Genomic DNA, 18,169 nt, shown 5'->3' with positions numbered 1-18,169 from the left:
CTTTTTATGGGGGCATGGGAGTTGGAAAACATCTGGTCCAACAATCCCCATGGCGCGAACCTGGTGTCCTATGTACGGTATATAGATTATATATTTTTCATCTGGAGGGGAGACACCGACACCCTCAGTGATTTCTGTATAAGCCTAAACAATAATGATAGAAACATCAAATTAACTTTTGAATCCAGTAAGGATTCAGTGAATTTTCTTGATGTTACTGTGTATATAGAAGCAGGAAGAATTAATACCAGAACATTCACAAAACCAACAGATTCACAATGTTACATCCCGGCGAACAGTTGCCATCATCATAACTGGGTACAATCAATTCCAAGCGGTCAATTAAAACGTCTCAAGAGGAACTGTACCAATGAGAATGTTTTTCAGACTCAAGCTACAGGATTGACCGATAGATTTATAGCCAGTGGATACACGAAACAATCTGTGGAAGAAGCCAAAATCCATATTGACACTGTATCACGACAAGATTTACTTAAGAAAACTGCACCACCCAAACAGGATAAAAAATACGAATGGGCTTTCATTACAGAGTATGGCACACATCATACACAGGTGGAGAAAATCTTCAGGAAACATTGGAGTCTGCTAAAGAAAGATCCCCTCATTGGGTCATTAATTCCAGACAGACCAATTCATATTTACAAGAAAGCACCTAATATCAAATCTAGGTTGGTTTCAAGTGCAGTTGTAGCTACATCAACACAATCAAAAATCCTATCCAAAGGATTTTATAGATGTCTAAACTGCATTGGATGCAGAAACAGTAAAGGGGACATGTAAATTAATGAAGTCTGTATTAATAGTTACGTCATCAAAATCACTGACTTCATTACCTGTGAAACAAAAAATGTGATATATGCCATAAGGTGCCGCTGTGATTTAGTTTACATTGGGCGTACTTCACGCCCACTGAAAGTCCGGATCGGAGAACATATAAGAAATATTAGAAAAGGATTAAATACACATGCTTTATCCTTGCATTTTAAGGAACACCATAATTGTTCCCCGTCAGAAATAGCTGGTTTCTATGGTATCAAGCATATAAAATCTAGCCTAAGGAATAGGGATACAGCCTCTATGTTAGCTAAGGCATAGATGAAATTTATTTATCAGTGTAAAACCTTATTACCAAATGGTCTTAACTCTGATTTTGAGTTAAAGTGGTTCCTGTAAAAAATTTTTATATAATACTTGACAGAATACATAAGTCTCATGTTTGCATCTCTGGATGTACTTTATGCAGTTCATGTTTCATTTAATCTTTATTCACTGATTTTTTCTGTTTCATGTGGCCATTCGGATTATCATATAACCGGGCTTACGGAGTTGTCTGGAATTTGATCGCATTGACAATAGTTACTTCAACAATATCCTAGGTTTATCTGATACATCGTCGCTACGATCACGTGGTCCATAAACTACATTTCCCAGGAACCCGCGGGGCGAGATGGTCTAACACATGACAAATGCTTTGATGGACACTGGGGATTTTGACTTGTATGGACTTTTCCTGCAGAACTATCAAATGACTACATTTCCCAGCATCCTCCGCGTCGGACCGCGGGATTGATATGACGCTAAATTCTGCTGTTTTGTTGTTATTTTTATGTGTATGCTATACCCAGAAAGGATCTCTAAATGCTTAGGTAACTTTTTTCCAGAGCATAGTAGTTAGGTAATACATTTAGCAACATTCATGTTTTGGACATAAAACTACAATCCCCATGATCCTCCGTGAGACCGGAAATGGAGTCAAAACCACGGTCTGGGCATTTTTTAAATAAGTAAATTAAGGGCACGAATATGGCACTTAACACTTGATTTTGTGAGAATGAGGATTCAGAGGTTTAACAAACGCTTCTCTAGTGAGTTAAGCAGCATCATAGGTGTTTCAGTGCCGGACAAAGGACTACGTTTCCCGTGATCCTTTGCGGCACAGGAAATGCATCAGTTATATCTGGATTAGGAACGCTGTTTAAGATAACCGATTAAGGATCGTTTTCAATATTTTAGGACCCAGTTAGATTTGTTTTAAGGACAAGGGGGATTTTGACTTTGATGTTTAACATGTAGGTATTAGAATTTTAAAGTGATAAACTAAACTACATTATGAGGTCACTTCCTCTCAAACCAGTTTCCTGTCGGCACATTATTGGCTACCACTATCATAAATATCTGGCTCCCCACACAGCAGGTCATGTCTTGACAAAGGTCCCAGGACCGAAACGCGTCGACAGACCACTGTGAGTAGCCTTTAATCATTTGAACAGAGATTTGTTATGGACTTTTTCATCATTCCTTTTTTAACTGTGTTATGAATTTTGGATTTTGAATTTTTATCTTTTGCAATTTTTTGATTGTATTTTTTAATCATTCGATTGTCCTTTTATGGAATTTATGGACTTTTTTTAAAATAAAATCTTTATACTACATTGGTTACATGTATCTTTGTGGATCGGTATTTTGGAGGAATAAATCTATTGTTGAATCCTTGGGACACTATAACCGTTTGGGAGTCCATTCTTGACTAACAAAGCAGGAATTCAATAAAGAAACCTTGATGGGAGTATCCCTGCATTTATACTCGTGAGTTGTGGTACGCCATTTGAATATGAATGAGTGCGTAAAGATACCTTGATAAGAGTCACCCTATTGACCACTTTGTGAGTTTGGGGTACGCTCCCATTTAAACTAACCATTGTATAGGGTGGATGCTTAAATCTATAACCAAAACATTTAACCTTAGTGTAAGTAATGCACAGTCATACCTTATGGTGTAGAATTGCACATATGAGTGGCATTAATTGAAATACTACACATTGGTTGTTTTTTCCATCTTTCTACATTTATGAGATCACCGCCCACCACGGAGGCATATCCAAAGCCACATCAGATATTCAAAGATACCTTTATAGGAGTCATCATCTCCTGTTTCGTGTGAGTTGGGGTACGATACCCAGTCATTTTCAAATCGTGTTTTTTATTGACTCCTGGAACAAGATCCAGATTGATGTGATATTGTGTTAAAGATACCTTTATGGACATATCCCACGCTCGCATAGTGTGAGTGGGGGTATGCAGACTAGTTTTTTATTGTTAGACACTGACACAATTCATAATTTTTCCCCTTTGCGCCAAAGGAGCAAACTGATCCTACCTTTGTTGCTTTTACATACGTTTTTTTGGATTTAAGGTGAAATCCAACTGGTTCAGTTTGCCCCACAGGCAGCATTTCCCCATTGCGCCACTGTGTATATTTTACAAAAATTGTTTTGTTTAGACATAGCTTATATATATATATATAGCTATATAGTCAATAGATATAACACTGCACTGGACTAGCTTATATAAATAGCTATATAGTCAATAGATATAACACTGCACAGTAAGAACTGGATGTATATCACAGGGTAATTGTACTAGAAACCCCTGACTAAATGCACTCTTTCTTAAGTATTCTACCTGCCTTTTTAGACAGTGCTACTTAAGTGTCATGTAAAGTCACAGCACTGACAACCAGGCGGCTTTACACAGGAGGATTTGCTCAAGCAGTCCCAGGAACAGTGAAGCTGAGAGATAATGGCGCCCAGACACTGACAGGGAGTGAGGAAGAGACAGATATGCAGCTCCAGCGCGGGAACATTTGCGGGAAATGGCGCCCTGGGGCTGGGGGAGGGGCTTCAGGTCTAAGTCTGATCCCCCTGCTGGCAAAACCACCAGGTACGGTGGCCTACTGAAAATGGTTTAGAGAGAAAACCTGACCTGCACCGATGCCCTGGTGATCTAGTGGGATCGCCTGTACTGCCACAGTGTGCACCGCCAGCGCGCGCGGCCCGCCTCCCACTGACCGTGCCGGATCGCGATAAAGACCGGGTCCCACAAGCGGGACCCACTCACCACCTCCCGAAGCGCGGCCATGCGATCCCGGAGAGCCCCCGTCGTGTGTGCCTGACGTGAAGAAAACCGGAGCCTCCTGCTGTAGTTACCCGGCAACCAGGGCTCGGGAGTGTACAGCGCCGCTGGGGAGAGCTCGAGCTGCAGCAGTGAATGTCTTCTGACATTTACCACCGCTGCTACCCTTGAAGTCTTCACTTTTTTCTTCAAAAAAAGCTCTTCTTAGGGCTGCCTGGAGAAGCCCCTCTGTTATGTGCCTGCTTACTGCAGCACCAACTACAAAACTGAGCTCCTGTGCAGGGAGGCAGGGTTATAGAGGAGGCAGCGCTGTGCATTCTGGGAACAGTCAAAGCTTTGAGCCTGTTGGTGCCTCGGATCAAGATCCTACTCTACACCCCAATGGCTATCCTTGTGGAGCCCAGTGTACCCTGCAGCAGAAAAATAAATATCAGATGAACCTTCGGCTCTGAAAAGAGCACCATGACATATGAACAGGAATAACCTCTTTGCTGACAAGGCTTATTGAGAGACTCTATTGATGTGAATGGGAGATCCAAGACTCATGGAACCAGTCTGCCATCCTCAGGAGAAGATCAGCCATTACATCTAGCCCAGCTGACCATATTTGAGATTTCCTGTTGTTGTCCATTAACCAATCAATGATCCCCTTGTTACCTGAATACACACCCCATTGATTAATCAGTTATGAATTATTGTATAATTATGCACTATATATGTAAGCCTTAAGTGGCTTTCCCTTAAGGTGGTGTTTGTCTGGCTATTGCTTCAGTTTGAAGAGTGTCGGATTTGGGTGCCTTGTCCTGTAGTTCCCCATATCTGATATTTCATCGTGACTGGGCGGTTCTTAGGACTCGTCCCGAATATTTACCTAAGGTGGTTTCCTCGTTCCACCTTAACCAGGAGATTGTGGTTCTGGCACTTGTTTCTCCTGATCTGTCTCCCAAAGAGAAGTCTTTGGATGTGGTATGGGCTCTCTGTATCTATGTAAAGAGAACTGCTTCCATTAGGAAATCTGATTCTCTCTTTGTACTGTTTGGATTTCACAACGGGGCTGGCATGCTCACAAGCAGACTTTGGCCAGATGGATTAGAATGGTGATTGCACATGCTTATGTGAGGGCTGGTCTGTCAGCTCCTGCTCACATTATGACCCATTCTACTTGGTCTGTTGGACCTTCTTGGGCGGCCCGTCGTGGTGCGACCCTTGAACAATTGTGCAAGGCGGCTACGTGGTCATCAGTGAAGACGTTCATAAGGTTCTATGCCTTCGATACTGCCGCTTCACAGGATGCTTCCTTTGGACGCCGGGTTCTTGTGCCCGCTACAGTGCGTCCCCTCCCATAAGGAACTGCTTTAGGACATCCACAATGTCTATTCTTGTGGAGCCTAGTGTACCCCGCAGCAGAAAACGAGATTTATGGTAAGAACTTACCTTTGTTAAATCTCTTTCTGCGAGGTACACTGGGCTCCACAAGGCGCCCACCCTGACGCACTTAGCTTCTTTGGGTTGGTATGGCATTAGCTGCTGACACTTCTCCTGTCGGGAGAGTGTGGTGTATGTGGCTGCTAACCGTTGTGGTCTCTCTTCCTGCTACTGCATTGGGCTGGTTAACTAAAAACTGAGCTCCTGTGCAGGGAGGTGGGGTTATAGAGGAGGCAGCGCTGTGCATTCTGGGAACAGTCAAAGCTTTGAGCCTGTTGGTGCCTCGGATCAAGATCCTACTCTACACCCCAATGGCTATCCTTGTGGAGCCCAGTGTACCCCGCAGCAGAAAAATAAATATCAGATGAACCTTCGGCTCTGAAAAGAGCACCATGACATATGAACAGGAATAACCACTTTGCTGACAAGGCTTATTGAGAGACTCTATTGATGTGAATGGGAGATCCAAGACTCATGGAACCAGTCTGCCAACCTCAGGAGAAGATCAGCCATTACATCTAGCCCAGCTGACCATATTTAAGATTTCCTGTTGTTGTCCATCAACCAATCAATGATCACCTTGTTGTCTGAATACACACCCATTGATTAATCAGTTATGAATTATTGTATAATTATGCACTATATATGTAAGCCTGAAATCCCCTGAAGGGATGGGCATCATTGATGAAGTCCGTCTTGGGTCATTTTTCTCTGCGCAGAAAATATAGGCGTGGCCTCTTCTTTGATAAATTCTATATGCTAAATATCATCACAATGGAGACTCCCCAATTCTTTTAAAATAATTAGGCATTAACAAGATGATCACTCAGTATTGACCTTGCCTCCTAAGGGAATAGCAGTTGGCAAGCTAGTCCAGAAAAATGTAGCCCACAACATTGCAGAACCAACAAGCTTCTTTTACTGCTTTATACAAGCACTCGGAACTACGGCTTTCTTTAAGCTGGCGCCACAAATGTATTTGTCTAAAACATGGTAAAGGAGAGTCATCTAAGCATCTTTCTCCACTGCTCAATAGCTCCTTACCTGTGCTGTCTGTACCACTGAACTTACAAACCCTAGGTTCATTCAGGTGCGTTCAGATTTGCAATCACTTCTGCTTCCTTGAAAGCAGCAACGAACGCACTGTATGTAAATGCAACAGGAGGCTTCTATTACATGCAGACGCCTCCTGCTGCACTAGTGACCCGAGCAGCGTCCTTGGATGTAGCATCGGATCAAAGCACCAACCATCGGGTAAGCTGACCACTGTAGAGGCCAGAAAATCTCCATCCTACGGCGGAGAACCCTAGCTCTTCCCAACCCCTAAACGGCGGTGACACCTGTTTTTTTCAAATGGAGCCAGACGCTGCCCCCAGACCAGCATCAGACTGTCGCTCAATGACGATCTAATGCTGGCCTGCATCCTATGCCGCAGGACCCGTTCATGCACATGCAGAATGGGTCCTGTGTATAGTACCAAAAATTGGTACTTTGCGCCACCTGAATTACACCCCCCTGCACTCTTACCCTACTCACTAGTATCTAAATGGATAATTTCTTATTAAACCTCCTGCTCACATGATGAAATGTCTTACCTTGTAGTACAGGTGTCATGGTCGTGTATGATGTCTACTATAAAGAGTGCCGTTGCTAACAAGTTCTTTCCATGCTGAAACTGTTGCTCATGGAGCAGTCTTTGGAGAAAGGGGTGCTTTTTGTGTTTATTGGCAGGAATTTCACTAACAGTCACTGAGGTTTAGTCTTGCCGTTGTAACTACATATACATCCTCAAACACTATTGCTGCAGTCACGCTAAACATTCCTTATCGGCATGGCAGGTCACGTGCGACGCAGCTTGCACCTAGCATCTTTTGCATCATAATCGCAATGCGACTAAACAGCTTCACAAGACTGTACTAATATCTGTGTGCAACAGTGCCTGGTGTAAGGCGGCAGTTCCTGTGCAACTCTGCTAACATTGGTTGTCTTTTTTGCTGAACTGTGAATATGACGCACAAGCAGACTCTGCTGATTAAAATGATATGCAGCCAGCCTATAGTCTGTGTGTGACTGCATCTCTATCTGCATACAAAATGCTACGTTACAGTGTTTTGCAGAAAAACACTAACGTAGCATTTTGTACGCAGAGAGCTGTAGTCGCAAACAGAATACATGCACAAAAAACTGCCCAACGTTTGTAAATGCCCTCACGACTAGGCGCGACTAAAAGGGCTATTTAATGTAAATGCAGCAACGATATAGGAAGACACATCTGTACTTTCATATAGATTCAGACTTGTTGCACACAAATATACAATCAGTGCAGTCTTGTGAAACTGTTTTGTCGCATCACATTGTGAAGAAGACGCGCATTTGTGCCAAAAAAGACGATAGACGCTAAACCTCTCAGCGCCAATTCCTCGCACCAGGCATCTTGTGCTGCGTGGCCTCAATATGCCATATCTATATATTTAAACAGGTCACTTAAAATGGGAACTAACAACAATACTACTATTACTTCTAATCAAAGTATTGCCAGCTGCATAAGTATATTGTTATTTATAAATAAACACAACTTGTAAAACTGATTTTAAACCTTTATTTTTTTTTAAACAAAATATAAAATATTCTTTAATTTTATCAACAGCTTCAGTGCATAAAAGGGCTAACATTAGCAGAATTAAAATGAATAAAGGGTGTTAAAAAGAAATCCCACCACCTTGTATAAGCCTAAACATCTAGCTCTTAAATATATGTGACAATAGAGCAGGCGTGTAGTTGGTCTAACCACTTGCCAGCACACCTCTTCTGTTTACAAGTTACTGTGCACCACTATCCACTGTGTCAGGTAAGTTACATGATCAATAAACCCAGAGCACCATGGTCTGAGGGCACAGCCCATACACAGCACACTTCAGTACTGGTGCCTGAACAAGCCCTAAATTAAGTATTCCCAACCTTGGTCCTCAAGGCACACTAACAGTGTGGTTTTAGTGAAATCCAGGCTTCAGCACCGATTGTTAAATCAAAATAGTTGAGGTACTAATTAAGTCACCTGTGCTCAAGTATGGATATCACGAAAACCTGGACTTTTAGTGCCTTCTGGACAGAGGTTGGGAAAGCCTGCCGTAAAAGTGTATAACTGAATTGCCCTAAGTGCAGGTGTCTGGAATGGGTAGACCAAGCCATTATAGTAAATTAATAATTAAAAATTGTATCTACCATCGCAACTGTTCACACAAATATTTTGGTCTAAAGTGTATCATAAGTGTGATTTTCCATCGTAATCAATCATTTTTACACAATATGTGAAAGTATTTATCGTGACTTTTTATTCATTATAATTTAAAAAGCTCCTCTTTAAAACAAAGGGAATCAAAAACAGTGATTAGACATCAGTTCATAGCGCAAATACCAAATGTGAAGACTCTAAGGGGGCTATCCAATTAGCACAAATAAGCCTTAGCTGGGATTTTGTTTTACCTTCCTCAGGCAAGCAAAACAAAATTCCCCAAAACAGCCCTGTTTTCGTCCAAAAACGGGGCTGTTTCTAGTAAAAAACACATGTTTCAATGAGTGGACGGACTAACCAGAGAGCCTGTAAAAAAGATTGGCAAAACATTAGGACAAAATCACGTAAAATGTTTTCCGTGCCCAATGTTTTTTTTCACCTCTAACTGGATAGTGCCCTGACTTGTACACAAATCAGGAGTGATAAAATATAAATACTGAGATCAATGACACCTATGAACATTTATGGCATATGACTGCTTTCACCACCCATAGATTGAAGTGGACAAACATCATCTTTTTTTTTCTTCTTCAAGCTGTAATTTTCTTATAAATAAAAGAAATAATTTCTCTCGATATCCAGTCCAAACATAATAGCCAGGGTAATGATCAGCATTGCAGTGTTTTCAGAGTAGAAAAACACTATGGATAAGTTCTGTAGATTTAACATTAACTTTGGGGATTCTGAGGTCTGACAAGCACATGTCAATCATCATGCTACAGTAGGGAGATGTATCAAACCTTCCAGATAGAAAGTGATTAAGTTGCCCATAGCAACTAATGAGCTTCTAGCCATCATTTATCTAGTATAGTCTATAAATGACAGAAGCCGGTTGGTTTGCTATAGGCAACTTCTCCAATTAAATCCAACGAAGATTTGATACATTTCCCCCTGTATCTGTTAGAAGGATTGTTTTGTAAACGTATTCTGAAAGCAAAACTATAGACATTTCCTTGCACATCTTAAATGGACTCAAAAAGCATTTAATGCATGGACATACATGTGGAAGCAGAACAAAGTACTGATTGGAGTAGAGGGAAAGCACTAAAAGAATGCAAGTTACAGTAAGTAATAAGGCAGCACATGAAGGGTAAGTGGTCCTCCAGTTGCGCTCACGCTTGAGTTAGCGATAAGCGTCTAGTGCTCGTGTCTCCAGGCTGGCTCTCCCTGCTGCTGTACTGCGCTCTCCCCACTTTCTTCTCCTGTGAAATAATACAATTTACCATAAGTTAATCACATTTTGCAATGTTTGTCTGTTATCATGAGACTTTGTAATACCACTCAAAATTATTAACTGCATTAAAAAAAAAAAAATATTCTTTTATTTTTTCAATTAAGAAGGAAAAATGGACCGTTTAGTCTTATTCAGTCTATCTGCTAAAGTTATGATAAAGAGCAAAACAAAAAGGAATATACAGTATATACTACTTCATAAACAACAAAACAATTCGCAAGCGTCAAACTAATGCCCAGTATGTATTTGGTATATATGAATCCTTGCTAAAGAGAAGCTGCAGCATCATTTACTACAGGGACAGTCCTTGGGGATAAATTTACTAAGGTGGGAGGTTTTTTTTTTTTTTTTTTAAGAACTGATGATGTTGTTCAAAGCAATCAATCAGATTCTACTTAACATTTAACTAGCTGCTTATAGACTATAATAAATAGAATCTGGTTGGTTGCTATGGGAAACATCACCAGTTCTAAAAAACTCCCACCTTAGTAAATTTACTCCCTAGTGTCTAGGGCAGAATGTCTCACTCAGAGCAATTATCTCTCTACTCTCACAGCTGCAAAGTTCCTGGCTGCATCCCAGACAGCAGACATATTAAGGCGGATTCCTTTAGCACACTGGTGTTAGCAGTTTTATTGCCCATGCTTACTTGGTGGTGGATCATTAACACTCAAGTTTTTGAAGCGTTCTGCGAAATCAAAGTCATCGAGGTCTTCAAGGATATTCATATCGACCCCAGAATATCCTCCCTTATCTGTGCAAAACCTCAAAAACCTAGGAACAGAAGAAGTTGAAGAGTTTTAATAAGGGGTGAAAGGTAGTACTTTGGGTGACAGATAAAATGCTTATCATTAAAAACAGCGAAAACAATATAACTGGCTTGTGCTGCCTGACACTTTGTACAGCATGCTTCACCCCTAAAACCAGACCATCCATTCTTTGCTGAGCCTCAGAAACGTCTGTCATTAGCACAACCTCAAGTATAATGGTAGTGATGGGACTAGTGCCCCTGCAGGTCCCAGATTGAGGGGGACTCTGCAATGCCAATCCAATTTCCTAAATCCCCTGTTCTGCATGAGCCAGGGCCAGTGGATAAGCAATGAAGCCCCTATATAATAGATGGACTATAAGTAGCCAGAGTATTTGCTTTTGTTGGGTAAAACACTATACTTAGAGGGCTAAGTTACTGGTGTTTTACCCTGATCTCATTACAGGAGACAAGAAAAAGGTTTCATGTAGCTCCAGCCATTTTAGTTTTGGATTCTGAAGTCCTAGCTTCCAATCAGGGTCACTTTCACTGGACAAAAAAGGAGGATTTTGGTACTCACCAGATAAATCCTTTTCTTTGAATCCACAGGAGTACTCTTGGGATATGGACAGGGCGTTAGCAGGGATAGGTACATTTAAATATTTAAATTAGTAACCCTCCACCCCCTCCGTACATCCAAGAAACCTCAGTATTTTTTTACTGAGCTGAACAGGAGCGATACAGAGGCGGAACAACGGAGAATTACATATAACATTATAACATAATGGACAACTATAAAGTTGAGACAATACATAACGGACAACTATAAAATTTACACAATAGAGAACAATCACCTTAACATTTAAAAAGTTGGTGAGAATGTGTTACCTTAAGATTTACTGAACTTACCACAAGCCAGGTGAAACTGCTCTGGGTTGCCGTCCAGTGACCCCTGTGGTTCCAGAGAAAAGGATTTCTCTGGTAAGTACCAAAATCCTCCTTTCTTTTTATTCCACTAGGGGTCACTGGAGTACTCTTGGGGCATACCAAAGATTTCCCCTTGGGTGGGAGAGCTGGTTGGCACCTGTAACACTAGACAGCCAGAGCTAGATGCTGATGCCGCAAACGTATCAAACTTGCAAAAGCGCACAAACTTGTGCACTGATAACCATGTAGCTGCATGGCAAAGTTGCGTCGTAGAAACTCCACGACCTGCTGCCCATGACATTCTCACAGAACACGTGGAATGTGCTGAAACAGATGCAGGCGGTTTTAGACTAGCATGAAAGTACGCTTGACGAATGGTCAGCCTTATCCATCTAGCCAAGGTCTGTTTGGAAGCTGGCCACCCTATCTTGACTGCATCATAGAGATACAGGGGAGGGATCCTGGGGTGCACACTGGTAATGAGAGGTGCGACCCTGCGGAGACCTTTCAGTAGTACTGCATACAAAGACAAAGGTTGCAGGTGCACATTTCCAACACTACCAATTTATTAATAATCATTGCAATAAAATTTTGCATTTTGAGAGAGGTTCCTCACATAGTTATGGCCATAAGTAACGGCTTGCCCACCGCGTCCAGGTGACCTCATTAGTCGGGAAAGTCCCTAACATTTTGGGGGGGATAGAAATCTAGGGCACAGGACACCTAGATTTCTATCCCCCACAAAATGTTAGGGACTTGCCCGACTTATGAGGTCACCTGGACGCGGTGGGCAAGCAGTTACTTATGGCCATAACTATGCGAGGAACCTCGCTCAAAATGCTAAATTTTATTGCAATGATTATTATTAATAAATTGGTAATGTTGAAATTGTGCACCTGCAACCTTTGTCTTTGTATGCAGTACTGCATCATAGAGAACAAACAATGTATCCGTTTTATGTACTGTTGATATTCGGGTTACATAAACGCGGAGTGCGCGTACCACATCCAAAGTAGCTGGAGTTCCTGAATCTTCTGAAAAAAACAGGAACTACGATTTTTTGATTGATGTGAAAAGAAGAAAGTACTTTCGGTAGAAAAGCGGGATTCCTCCGAAGTTCTGCACTGTCATCATGAAATACCAGATACGGGGGCTTGCATTACAAGGCACCCAGTTCTGAAACACGCCTTGCCGAAGCTAAGGCTAGGAGAAACACTGTTTTCCAAGTTAGGAACTTAACATCCACGTGTTGCAAGGGTTCAAAAATTGAAGACTGAAAAAAATCCAAAACTAGATTCAAGACCCATGGAGCTGTAGGTAGTATGAATGGAGGTTGAACTCCTAGGACACCTTGCAGGAAAGTGTGAACTGTTGGCAAAAGAGCCAAATGCTTTTGTAAGAAAATGGACTAGGCTTAGACCTGCACCTTTAGAGTAGCTAAACCTAGTCCTCCATTCAACCCCGCCTGTAAAAATAGCAAATGACGGGATAACTCGAAAGAAGATGTCGGAAACTTCCAAGCTTCACACCAGTCTACAAGAGCTGCTGTAACTGGCTCCTAGCACGTAACATGGTTGGTATAACAGACTCTGGAATGCCCTCTAGTCTTAAGAGAGCGGTTTCAACAGCCACCCTGTCAAATGTAGCCGCGCTAAATCGGGGTAAACGAACGGACCCTGTTGTAGTAGGTCTGGACGTAGCAGAAGCGGCCACGAATAATTTGCTAGTAGACCGCAGAGATCCAAGAACCATGCTCTCTAAGGCCAATGAGGTGCCACTAGTATGACAGTCGTGGATTCTCTTTTGATCCGCTTTAGCAACCGAGGAAGCAGCGGAAATGGTGGAAACAGATACACGAGCCTGTACGGCCATGCTATTGTGAGAGCATCCACTGCCACTGCCTGTGGATCTCTTGTTCAGGACACATACTGGGGTGTCTGATGATTTTGGTGAGATGCCATTAGATCCACCTGCGCGTAACCCCACCACTGGATCAGCATCTGGAACACCTCTGCATTTAAACCCCATTCTCCTGGATGAAAATCCTGACGGCTGAGATAATCTGCTTCCAAGTTATCCACTCCTGGAGTGTACACTGCTGACAATATCACTTTGTGATACTCGCCCCAATTCAGGATTCAAGCAACTTCGCACATGGTCATGCGACTTCGAGTCCCTCCTTGTTCGTTGATGTATGCGACTGCCGTCGCATTGTCTGACTGAACCTGAACAGTCTGAGACTGGAGTATTTGAACTGCCTGACGCAGAGCGTTGTAGATTGCCCTGAGTTCCAGAACGTGAGTGAAATCTTCCGAACTGGAGTGCTTCAAAAGACGCCACCATCTTTCCTAACAGTCGAATGCACAAGCGCACCGAGACTCTCCGTGGTTTGAGCACTAACTGTACTAGATGAAAACTTTGAGCTTTCTGTTCTGGCAGGTAAATTCAGTGATCTACCTTATCCAGAATCATTCCTAGGAATTGAATTCTTTGACACGGAACCAGGCTTGATTTCTTGAAGCTGACAATCCAACCGTGCTGAACTAGTACATTGTACGTTAGTAAGGCATGTTGAAGGAGTATTTGTTGAGACAGACTACCTTCTCATCAAGGCTCCAAGTACGGAACTATTATCACTCCCAGGGATCTGAGATGAGCTATCATCACAGACATCACTTTTGTGAATTCCTGAGGCGCTGATGAGAGGCCAAACGGTAGTGCCTGAAATTGATAATGGTTTTGTTGTACTGCAAACCTTAAGTACGCCTGATGCGGTGCCCAAATTAGAATGTGTAAATACGCATCCTTGAGATCCAGCAAAAATAGGATTTTAAATACCAACCGGTAAATCCTTTTCCTCACAGTCCATAAGGTATACCGGGGAGACTTAGTATGATGGGTATAGATGGGGTCCAAAGGATCCGGTGCACTTTAAATTTCTTCACTGGGTGTCCTGGCTCCACCCCTCTATGCCCCCTCCCACAGGAAGTTATAAGTAAAACAGTGCCCGAAGGAGAAAGGACATACATGAGAGAAGGAACATAACAACGAGTGATGAGATTTATACACCAGCACACCACTAACATACAACAACCAGCAACGGCTGGAAACCAAACAGCAACAGCTGAACAGGTAACTATAGAAAAGACAATCTGCAGAAAAGGCGCAGGCGCCCAATATCCCTTATGGACTACGAGAAAAGGATTTACCGGTAGGTAATTAAAATCCTATTTTCTCTAGCATCCATAAGGGATATTGGGGAGACTTAGTACGATGGGGACGTCCCAAAGCTTCCAGAAAGGACGGGAACGTGGCCAAACTGGGTATCCTCTTTGGCCAGGGTATCAAACTTGTAGAACTTAACAAAAGTGTTCTTCCCCGACCAGGTAGCAGCTCGGCATAATTGCAAGGCCGAGACTCAAATGGCAGCCGCCCAGGAAGCGCCCACCGATCTTGTAGATTGGGCCTTTAGAGAGTTAGGAACAGGCAAAGCTGCCGACACATAGGCCTGTTGGATAGTCAGCCTAAGCCAACGAGCAATGGATTGCTTTGCAGCAGGGCAACCCTTTTTCTGGGCATCATAGAGCACGAACAAGGAATCAGTCTTTCTGTTCAAGCTGTTCTCTTGATATAGATCTTCAAGGCTCGCACAGCATCCAATGCCTCCAAAGGAACAGAAATGCCAGAACTTGACAGAACCACAATAGGTTGATTCAGATGGAACGCAGAGACAACCTTCGGCAGGAACTGCTGTCTAGTCCTGAGCTCCGGTCTCTCCTCATAGAAGACCAGGTAAGGGCTTCTACATGATAAGGCCCCCAATTCTGAGACACGCCTAGCAGAAGTACCAGTGTCAGTAACCTCACAGTCTTCCACGTGAGGTACTGATCTTCTACCGTCATCAGAGGTTCAAACCAGGAGGACTGTAGAAATTCCAACACTACATACAAATCCCAGGGTGCTGTGGGCGGTCTGAACTTCTGGCAACACTGCCAATTTCTTCTGGAAGAAACTTGAGATTGCTGAAATCTGGACCTTAATGGAACCAAGACGTAAGCCCTTATCCACTCCAGCCTGCAGGAAACGGAGGAAACGTCTCAAATGGAACTCCGCAAGTGGATACGAGCGTTCCTCGCACCAAGAGACATATCGTCTCCAGATATGAAGATAGGTGTTTGACGTCACAGGTGTCCTGGCCTGAACCATGGTAGCAATGACTTTTGGAAAGGCCCTTGTGAGCTAGGATGTTCCGCTTAACCTCCATGCCGTCAAACGAAGTCGCCGTAAGTCCGGGTAGACGAAGATCTCTTCTTAATGGTAGAGGCCAAGGGTTTTCGACGGACATGACCAGAAGATCCGCATACCATGCCCTCCGAGGCCAATCCGGGGCAATCAGAATTGCCTGGACTCCTTGATTTTTGATCTGCTTGGGCACCCTTGGGAGCAACGGAATCGGAGGAAACAGGTAGACCAGCCGGTAAGGCCAAGGCGACGTCAGTGCATCCACTGCCCTCGCCTGAGGGTCCCTGGTTCTGGAGCAATACCAATGAAGCTTCTTATTGAGTCGAGAAACCATCATGTCTATTTGTGGGCAGCCCCACCGATCGATGATCTGCTGAAACAGAGCCCCCACTACCCCGGGTGGAGATCGTGATGACTCAGGAAGTCCGCTTCCCAGTTGTCCACTCCCGGAATAAAGATTGCCGAAACTGCTCTTGCATTTCTTTCTGCCCAGAGTAGTATCTTTGACACCTCTCGAATGCAGGCCCTGCTTTTTTTCCCCTCCTTGCAGATAGATGTATGCCACTGCTGTGGCGTTGTCCGACTGATCTTGGATTGCGTGATCCTTGAGTTGAGGAGAGGCCTGAAGCAGAGCATTGTAGATCGCCCGAAGTTCCAGAATGTTGATCGGAAGGAGGGCTTCATGGGCTGACCACCTGCCATGGAACTGAGCCCCTTGGATGACAGCTCCCCATCCTCTCAGACTCGCATCTGTCTTCAGGAGGACCCAATCCTGAATCCCGAAACTCTGGACTTCAAGGAGATTGAAAGACTGCAGCCACCACAGGAGGGAAATCCTGGCCTGAGGTGACAGCTGTATCATCCGGTGCATCTGTAGATGTGATCTGGACCACTGCTCAGGGAGATCCAATTGAAATGTTCTGGTTCCCTCCCATATTGGATTGCCTTGTATGAGGCAACCATCTTCCCCAACAATCTTATGCAAAGATGGATGGCTACTCGAGCAGGTCGGAGCACCATGCGGACCATCTCCTGGAGTGTTCTTGCCTTGTCCTCCGGGAGGAACACCTTCTGGGCACAGAATCCAGTAACATCCCCAGGAACAGGAGCTGCTGAGTTGGCTCCAGGTGGGACTTCTGTAAATTGAGAATCCACCCATGGTGTGACAGAAGTTGGATAGTGTGGTCGATATGGAGCAATAAAAGCTCCCTAGAACTTGCTTTTATCAGGAGATCGTCCAGGTAAGGGACAACATTGACCCCCTGGACAAGGAGCTAGATCATCATCTCCGCCATTACCTTTGTGAACACCCTCGGAGCTGTGGACAGGCCGAAGGGTAGTGCATGGAACTGGTAGTGATCGTCCAGTAGGGCAAACCTCAGATAAGCCTGATGAGGTGACCAAATCGGAATATGAAGGTAGGCGTCCTTGATATCCAGGGAAACCATGAAGTCGTGAGCTTTCAGGCCCGCAATCACTGCTCTTAAGGATTCCATCTTGAACTTGAAAACCTTTAGGTAAGGGTTCAAGGACTTTAGATTCAAAATGGGCCTTACCGAACCGTCCGGCTTCGGTACCACAAACAGGTTGGAGTAATAACCCTTTCCATGTTGTTGTATTGGTACTGGAACAATGACGTGGGACTGGACCAACTTTTGGATGGCCTGTTGCAACGCAACTTGCGTATCCTCCAAAGCTGGTAAGCTTGATTTGAAAAATCGTTTGGGAGGAGCACTGTCGAACTACAGCTTGTAGCCCTGAGAAATGAGGTCCTTGACCGAGGTATCCTGGCAGGAACCCTCCCAGACACGGCTGAAGTGATGCAGTCGAGCTCCCACCTCGAGATCCCAACTGAGTGGGTGGGCACTGTCATGCTGAGGACTTAGTGGAAGCAGAACTGGCGCTCTGTTCCTGAGAACCGGTGTTCGCCGGTTTTCTTGTCTTACCTCTGGTAACTCTAGCCGCATTGGAGGCACCTCTGGCCCTAGATCGAAAACTGTTAGACTGAAAGGACTGAACAGACGGCCCCGGGTAGGAACGCCTAACCGGCGGGCCCCAGAGGGGAGAAACGTGGATTTCCCCACAGTAACCTTAGAAATCCACGTATCCAACTCAACCCCAAGGAGCCATTCCCCAGAAAAAGGGAGAGATTCCACACTGCGCTTGGACTCTGCGTCCGCTATCCATTGATGCAACCACAAGGCCCTGCGCGCCGACACTGCCATGGCAGAGGTCCTAGCATTAATATTGCCCATCTTCTTGAGCGAGTCACACAGGACGCGTGCAGTGTCCTGAATGTGCTTCAGGACAGTTACCGTAGTGACCAGAAGCATATCCCCAGAGAGGCCCTCCTGAATTTGAGAAGCCC

General features: G+C 43.9%; 1 protein-coding gene across 3 annotated transcripts in view; it reads right to left on the bottom strand.

Annotated features, from left to right (window-relative positions):
• Positions 1-7,943: 7,943 nt before the first annotated feature.
• MOV10 (Mov10 RNA helicase) overlaps positions 7,944-18,169 on the bottom strand; it is a 439,448-nt gene continuing 429,222 nt past the window's right edge. For all 3 annotated transcript variants that reach the window (XM_063955381.1, XM_063955382.1, XM_063955383.1), the window contains 2 exons: positions 10,534-10,658; positions 7,944-9,852 (listed from right to left, as the gene is read on the bottom strand). In XM_063955381.1, coding sequence (XP_063811451.1) covers positions 9,788-9,852; positions 10,534-10,658 — 190 coding nt within the window. In that variant the 3' untranslated portion in view covers positions 7,944-9,787. The remainder of the gene's footprint in view (positions 9,853-10,533; positions 10,659-18,169) is intronic.

Source organism: Pseudophryne corroboree, chromosome 2 (assembly GCF_028390025.1).
Source record: "Pseudophryne corroboree isolate aPseCor3 chromosome 2, aPseCor3.hap2, whole genome shotgun sequence".
NCBI classification, from domain to species: domain Eukaryota; kingdom Metazoa; phylum Chordata; class Amphibia; order Anura; family Myobatrachidae; genus Pseudophryne; species Pseudophryne corroboree.
Note: the sequence above shows the minus strand (reverse complement) of the source record. Positions and strands in the feature narration are given on the sequence as shown.